At 31.9% G+C, this 8628-nt stretch overlaps 1 protein-coding gene across 1 annotated transcript; it reads right to left on the bottom strand.

Moving 5' to 3' along the window:
- Nucleotides 1-4154: 4154 nt before the first annotated feature.
- On the bottom strand, nt 4155-7988 carry LOC133310110 (pentatricopeptide repeat-containing protein At1g03100, mitochondrial). Its single transcript, XM_061510997.1, has 3 exons — nt 7922-7988; nt 7605-7684; nt 4155-6691 (listed from the first exon to the last, which is right to left on the bottom strand). Exon 3 carries the CDS (start codon nt 6642-6644, stop codon nt 4290-4292), a length of 2355 nt encoding a protein of 784 aa, XP_061366981.1. The 5' UTR covers nt 6645-6691; nt 7605-7684; nt 7922-7988; the 3' UTR covers nt 4155-4289.
- Nucleotides 7989-8628: the final 640 nt, after the last annotated feature.

Raw genomic sequence — 8628 nt, 5'->3', positions numbered from 1 at the left:
TGAATGCCTACCATTCTTTATTCCATGAGATCAACTTGACTAATTGAGGGAACTGAAGCAGCAAAGTGTTCCACCCAAGGTAATTCACCTCAATTCAACAGGAAAATTCTATCAATATTTTCTATCTTGCTTAGACGTCCATTTGAGTTTGGCTTATGAAAAAACAGACTAAGCTTTGCTATTAATTGGTTTTCCTATGATTTAATTTCAGTGAAGGACAAGATCCAATATGCTCAGGACTTCTAACTGGCTTTTGTCTTCAAAATCAGGTAATTGATAAATAAGCATATGCTTAATGGTCTAGCTATACTTTATTACATACCTTCACCAAACGAGTCAGACATTGCAGACCATAACATCCATTTCATGGAATATAAGTACTTATATTGTCAGTTCTTGGCTCTTCATTTGAGTCTGCATAAGTTCATGAAATAAGTATTTCCTAGATTTTTTGATAGTAATGGATTTCACCATGTAGTTGAGATGTCATCCAAGCCTTATCCTTATCCTTGACTTGGGCCCTCTCTTGTTAGGTAGGCACTGCTGTGAGGAATGTTAGTCCAAATGGTGATTGAGACATTCTGTTACCCTCGTAATCCCAAAGAAGGTTGTCCTTTTCCCTCTTTCCTTTTCTCAGCTTCTCTGTAATTTTTCTTTCTAAAACTGCTAAACCTTCTCCATACCTCATTGATGCAGCTGCATAGTTTATGAGTTTACCAACAACTACTAACTTAAGGATATTTGCAGCTCACAATCTTATTGATAGAATAATGGCTATGCGAGTTAAAAAAAAAATAGCATCTCAATTAGCATTAATAAGATAATATAATTAAAATTAACTAGTAGTTTTACTTCATCACTAGAGAAAATTAATTTTATTGCCTTTGTGATTTTTGCAGGATTTGAAATTTTGAACTTTGTCAGCTTCGAGTGAGAGACTCTCAACTCAAGGTGTTTGACTTATTCTTTGACACAACTGAAATAAACCAATGAAATATGTGCACTCAATGTAACCATCCTATTATTTTTCTTGTAGTAGCTATTGATTTTAATGAGAATCATTGAAGCTAATGAATAAAATTAACATTGGTGTTTGCAATGTATTGTTTTTTTTTTCTTTTTTCTGAATAAGATGAAAGTTGCAACTAAAAGGAAAAAGGAAATACACACAACGTACCCTGCTTTGTTGGCTTTTACCAGTGAGTCGTTATTTATAGTACCCAATTCCATCATTTGACCCCCTTTTTAACTTTTGTTTCATTCTGATTCGGGCATGATTCTTTGATCAACATCAATTCATTTTCAGTCATTGTTTATTCTTAAAAGAACACGTTCAATTCACACGTTAGCAAAAAAGAATAATGTTATATAAATAATTTTTTACATCAAAAATAATTTGTGGCCTCTTTAGATGTATCTTGATTTTTGAGTTTCAAATTGATAATTTTTTTGTGCTATGCTCATTTAATAACCAGCATTTATATAGGAGTCATTTTATTATGATTTTGGAATAATTGATTTTGAAAGAATTATTCATTAAAATAATTTGTTAAAAAATTAATGTAAATATAGGTGAAGTTTCACACAGAGACAGACACATTTTGCAGACAGAATTATGACATTATTGAGGCACGCTTAAATCTGGCACAAGGGCCGAAAAGTTTATTAGGTTTGAAATGCGTCAAAGTGTCAATCGTTTTAAAGATAATATTCCCTTCACAATTAAATTTTAATTATTTTTTGTTTTCAATTTCTTTGTCCTTCGTTTGGATAACAATTTTGTGTACAAAATCAAATATGATGGTGTTAATTAAGTATATAATAAAGATGTATATATCGAAAAAGTTTCCCAAAAAATTTACACAATCTCATCATAAAATTTAGTACTTTTTTTTTCTCCATTCCATCAATGACTCTTTCTAAGTTTTTGAGTAACAATCATTTCTAACCTTTATACGAAGATAGAAATATTCAGATTATGTTTTAAACAAAAAGATAATATTTTGTTATAAAAAAATTTAATCTTGAGAATATGTTACCAATTTAAAATTATAAAATTAAAAAAAATAATGATAAAAGTTTTTAAATAAAAAAGAACGTACTAGTTTTAATGATGAATTTTTTTTGACTATTCTTATTTAAAAAATTTAATTATTTATAAAAATGAAAATTTTGTTAACATACAAAGTTAAAGGAGATTTTATGAAATATAAATATTTTATTTATTTTAATAATAAATAAATAATAAACATTTTCCCCTCTATTTATATACAACATGTTAAATTTGTTTGCTTGAAGATTATTTTTTTAATTTTTTTATGCTGTATTTTTATCCTTTTATTTTTATGTGATACATACATTCATATACTAAATATTTAACACATGTCAATATATAATTCAATACTTTGAAATTAATAATTACAAAATTATTTTTTTCATTAAAACTAAATTTTAAGTATTCTCTTTCTTCATCAAAGTTAACCTCCACCATTCTCTTTCTTAATTAAAGTTAATAATCTTAAATTACTTAAATATATTTTAAATTTATTATTTAATAAAAGCATTTGTATTTTTATACAAAAATAAAATGTGAAGACTTTCACATTATATCCTTCATATGCAAAATATGGAGGATAGCAATATATATATATATATATATATATATATATATATATATATATATATATATACATATCAAAGAGCAAGATTAATTTTACTTAAATAAAATCTTGAGAGGTGAAAGATTGATTTCCTTGGTTCTCAATATTGTGAGCTTAAGAGGTGAGAAGAATTAATATTGATAAACGTTAACTTAAAAAATACATCTATATTATTTTCCAAAAAAAAAAAAAAAAAATCTATACAAAATTGGATGATTAGGCTTTGTTTGATTACTGTTTTTTAAAAACAGTTTTTTAGTTTTCAGAACAAAAAAATAAAAAAACTCGTTTGGTAAGATTTGTTTTGTAAATTTTTTTTAAAAAAATGTAACTATTTTTTTGTTTTTAGAATCAAATTTAAAGAATATGTCTGAGTTGTTTTTGTTTTCTTTTTTGATTTTTAACTTTCAAAACAAAAAAAAACATAGAAAACAATTGTTTCCTTAATTATTCTACAAAATAGTTTTAAGAACAAAAAAATCAAAACACAATCAAACAGGCCTAATACTCTAATACTCTAATACTCTGACGTGATATGCCTATATACAAATAATTCTTTGGTACTATTGTTGTACCAAAGATTCAGTGCATCCCACTAATAAAAATATTACATGTCAGTTAATTTTTTCTTTTTTCTGTCAAATTTTTTTTTCTTCTTTGATGTGTAATGCTCTCATTGATAAGATACACTGAATCTAAATACAAATAGTAGTACCAAAGATTTATTCAGTATTTAAAATATGTCCGAAATCTGTGCTTGTTTTGGTTCAATAAACGAGGTGTCTTGGCCAGAATGAGAACTAATGACTTCTGAGTTTCAATTGAATCATTTTGGACTATTAATAGGGCCTTCGGCTTTTGGTGGTCATGGTTTATGACACATTTGTGTAGTCATTCATGACAAATTAAACCCCAATTCACGGTAGACGAGGCCTTACCATAACAGTACACCGTATTATCTCACGAGAATAGGAGACATGCTTGGTTTTTTATAGAACACCGACACCCCATTTTTTATTCCCTTACCCTTCACCCGCTTATTAAAAAAAAAAAAAGGTACAATTCTCTGAGGATTGACTGGTTGGATTGAGTGCATGATAATGAGTGATATCATGGTTGACGCAAGATTACTGCTCATTTACTTTTCTATGGCCCATTGTTCGATGCATTCTCGTGCATGCAGAACCTCTTGTTTTTATGGTGAATTGCTGAGCCCTGTACGTACTACGATTTCTTTGTTTATGCCGTTACCCTTGTGTCTCAGACTTCGTAAATAACAACGTTCTCTGTAGAAATTGTTTCACCCATTGACAAAATACGTCATCGTCCATCAACAACGTGTTTCACCCCCGTGCGTGCATGTGTTTCGCCAACATTAATTCACACCCGTTATGTGGTGTATAGGACACAGTCTTCTATTTGTTACCTAAAAATAATAGTACTGAAGATCTAGAACCTAATCGAATATTTTACATAAAACAATGTATTGTTTTGTGTACGTTGGTAGTACATTAGTGTTTACTCTATAAATCTAAATGAGAAAAGGAGAGAAAATAGAAATTCAACAGCCCAAAGTAAAGAAGATGATGGCTTGAAATTTGAAAGAGCTAATACTTGGCTGAAACTTTCTCAAGTCAAGCCTATCCACCTTTTAAAAGCCAGGGCTGCTTCCCTTTTGTTTATTTGGGATTCTGTCTGAAATTTCGGAGCCTTGCCTTTGTAAAGTGTCTTATGATATTTTAAGAATAGCATTCGGTACTTGTATTTGTCAACAAACATATTTCCTTTTTCCATCATCACCACAACTTCATTGGCTCGAATGAAGAATCCACCCCTCACAAATGTATATAGCACAGAATCGAGAAGTTCCTGATCAAACTTCATGGAGATTGAAGAAGCAAGAGATTTCATCTCACCCCACAGCTCTGTTACTTCCAGATATTTCCCTCCAATGGCAGCATACCCAGTGACCATAGAATGGAAAGTTTGTGCATTTGGTGAGTGGCCTAAGCTTCTCATCTTCTTTAGAGCCTTTTCTGCATCTTGCATCAGTCTCTTCTTACAAAAAAAGTGGATTACGTTATTCCAGTCATGAACTCCATGATCCACACTCTGTCCTTCCTTGATTTCCTGCAACAGCTTTGCCATCAGCCCAGCTTCATCTGTCTCTGGACCACTTTTAGCCATCATGCCATAGTCTTGTTGACTGAGTTTTGGAATCCTAGCCTCTTTCATCTCTGTAAATAGTTGGAGTGCTCCCTGTGTATCTTGCTGGAGCACCCTGGATTGGATCATTGCCTCATAAGAGCTTGAGTCAAGCTGTATACCAGCCTTCCTAGCGTCTCTCAAAAGTGAAGTGACATCTGCAGCCCTATTAGCTCGACAATATGCTTTCAAAAGAGAGGCATATACAGATGAACCAGTTCTAACTCCAGCAAGACGCATCTCATCAAGGAGATCATGTGCTTGATCCAACCATCCAAATGAAATGCACGAATTAATAACATGAACCAAAGCAGAATTGTCATTGGAAAATGGGGAATCTTCTCTTTCTGCCTTGAGAAGAAACACTGCCAAATCCTTGGTCTTGCCAGCCTCTAGAAAAGCTTTAACTAATTTCACATAAATTGTTTCAGTTGGTTGCAGTATACCATGTTTGGTGGTAATCAAGTCAACCTGCATCTGCAACTTAGCTAATAAAGAACCAAGAGCAGCATTAGACTCTGCTTCAAGTTTTAAGAAATTTCGATCTTTAGAGAACTCCTCATAAGATAAGACAGCATTTTTTATTGGCTTGTTATTTTCTAAACTATCTGAATCTTTGCTGCTGCTCAAACTATGTACGGAATCCGGTCCAGGATAATAGTTATGATCAATTTCAGCTGCACCAATCATAAATTTGGCTGCTGCAAGAGAATTTCTTGCTTCCTTTGCTTTCCTAAGCATTTCCAAAACCATGCTTGATGCAGAATCTAGATCCCCAAATTTCAAATGGCATGTGAGAAGACAATTATAGAACTGACGGATCTGTATATCAGTTAGATTTGGAGCGTCTTCTATGTGCCTTTGCAGCTTCTTAAGCTCTTCTCTTCGCCCATTTCTCTCATATACACGTGCCATTATTATCAGTAAGTTTGCATCAGCTTTGACACCAATTCGAGGCATCATATCAAGAAGTTGCTCTGCCTTCCTAGTTGTCTCAAATAAAAGACAACCTGCCAAAGCAATGTTAAAAGCAGCCGTGTTTGGCTTCATGGCTATCAAAGGTGCATTGCTCTTTTTACGCGGATCCACTCTATTGTTTTGAAACAAATAACCTATTTCAAGAATCAACTCAGCAGCAAGGTAACTTCCATCTGCTGTTTGTGACATGTGGGCCAAAACTGCAGACCAAGCAGTGACTGGGGGAAAATGCTCCATATCTATCATCTTTCTTAAAATGGTTGATGCAGGAACCGGTAGTCTGGCTTTCGCAAGGCCAAAGCTAAGGTAGATAAGCACCTCCTTTTCTAACAAGTCTTGTTTACCTTCAACAATAGCATGTTCTACCAATTCATAAGCTTTTCCTAACCATTGTACATCAAGACTATCCACATAACTTGTTACAAGCTTGTTGACGACAGATTTTCTGGGAAATCCCTCCATGTGTAAATGCTGCTCAAATAACTTCCATGAATAATCTAATTGATTCCCATCGATACCATTTTCTATTTCCATACTAACTTTGGCTGGGTCTTTAGCCTGGACCAGGATTCTTTCAGCCATAGTTGAGAAACATAGTCCTTGAAGGGTGAATCGATCCTCTAGTCCCAGAAGAAATGCTTGTAAACTTGAGTTAGATAAATAAGGGCCAACAGACTTAACAATAGATTGGTGACTTCTGTTATTGAAAACTTGAGCTGTGCCATAGTTGCAATTAGCAACCATGAAACACAAGACAAAAGGGAGATCTGGTCCTCTTTTGAGCTGTCTTATTGCAAGCATCTTGAACTAATCGCGAAGGTGAATTTCAGAATGAAGTCCATCAAAACCTGTAGGTTAATAGTGTCTGTTGGTAAACAACATACATAACAAATTTTATGCTATTACATTTACAGTACAAATAGGTTAGTTATTATGCTAACAAAGACGAATGACCATTATTAAAAGTAGAAGGTTCACAAGAGGGGTCTGGTAAAAACAAACACAAGAGGAGGTTTTATGTCCAAATTAAACACCAAGCATCGGCATGAATTCATGAGACAACCAAAAATAAACTTAAATTTAAAATTGAAAGATTCTGAATAATTTCATTTGTAGGTTGATAAAACTTTTCCAAAAAGACAAACTAATTATATTGGCCAAAGTGAACCTTTCCTTATTTTAATTACAACTAACTTGTAACACAGAAACATGAAAACTATGCTTTGGCATCATTCCTTCAGTATCCTTCACAAACTACAAAGAACTGAAAAAAAAAATCTAATAGAAAAAAAAAATTGAAGACAGAGGCACATGCTAAAGAATGATATCGTCACTGTCACAAACTACAAACATTTTGACCTAATACGATTGTCCAGTTCCTATAGAACCTATCACTAAAATAATCCTGGGGGAGGGGGGTTTAAGCAGAGTGAAAAGGGTTTCCATTAGATAGGAAATGAAAATATTAGCCCACATTATTAAGCATGCTAAGGAATGATAAAACGGAGGTGAAAAGTTAAAAATTTGGAGTGGATTTCAGCAACTTCAAGCAACTTCTGACCGTTCAGATTTTCCATAGAAATAAGTTCATCACCAATACCAGAAACCCCCATTAAAGTTTGAAACTTAACATAAGAACTTACGCAACGCATACTTTCAGCATCAGAAAGTATAAATAAGTTCATCAAAATCCCAGAAACCAATTAGCATGTCCCACTGGTTCGCTAACAAGTGGGCAAAAACTATGAATTTGTGTCTCACCAGTATAAGAATTTTGTCGTCAGCATTGAGATGATTGTAAGAAAGAGCACTTGATATCCTCAGCCTCACTCTTAGCTTTGCTGCCTAATCATAATCACCAGCATCAAGTTAAAACAATAAACAGATTACAATAAATAAATAAAAAACATTGTTTTCTTTGTTTAGGCATTTTATCAAGCAGATTACAGTCACTAGTCTGTGTGAGCCTAAAAAATAAACAACTTCGAGACCATTCACTTCATAAACAGATACAGAAACATAAATACTAATGTTATGCAATTGCAACAACAACAAAAAAAGAAGTGAAACCCAGTTACCTTGATATCTGAAACAAGCTCTTAGATGACTTTTGTTAAGCGCTGGTGGTAGAAAGCATTGTCGGGTATTGCTCGGTGAGAGAAGGCGAACCAACATGCCCACAACATACGCGAGTTTGTAAGTACGAATAATTAAATGTTTGGATTTGTTGATTTAGAATTAATTAATTTTGTTAGTGTTTGTTATTTTAAACGATGTAAGTTATGTCATTTTAGGAGAGAGATAGATATAGAAAAATAGAAATCATGGGAGAATTTAAAATTTAAATAATTTTGTTTTCTGTGTCTGTCTCTCTCTTAAAAGGACAGAGTGTTATGTCATTTAAAATGACAAATATTTTTTTCTTTTTTTAATGTACTAAAATTATTTTTTATAAAAGTTTTAATATACATTATTTAAAGTAAATTCACTCACATATGATTAAAATAAAATTAATAATCTTACTCGTGCGTAATATAAGTAGTTTTAAATTTGTACATATAAATGAGTTTTTCATTTAATAAATAAATATTTACTACATATTTTAGAATGTTTGATTTTTTAGTTTGATTTTTATTTTAATTGAGACTTATTAATTTCACTTTAAAAAATTTTAAGGACACCTTATTAAATATAGAAACATTTCAACTTTGTGTAGCTTGTTTCATTTTGAATAAGCTTAAAGTGAAAAAAAAATTATATATGTTTTTTATATAAAATAAATTAA

This window comes from Gastrolobium bilobum, unplaced genomic scaffold (genome assembly GCF_033153095.1).
Source record: "Gastrolobium bilobum isolate Gb01-03AN ecotype WA unplaced genomic scaffold, APGP_CSIRO_Gbil_v1 utg1034, whole genome shotgun sequence".
Lineage (NCBI taxonomy): Eukaryota > Viridiplantae > Streptophyta > Magnoliopsida > Fabales > Fabaceae > Gastrolobium > Gastrolobium bilobum.
This window is presented reverse-complemented; position numbering and strand designations above follow the sequence as displayed.

What these genes read in the sequence shown, in the direction of transcription:
- LOC133310110 (XM_061510997.1), bottom strand. Translation starts at nt 6,644, where the DNA reads ATGCTTGCAATAAGACAGCTCAAAAGAGGACCAGATCTCCCTTTTGTC.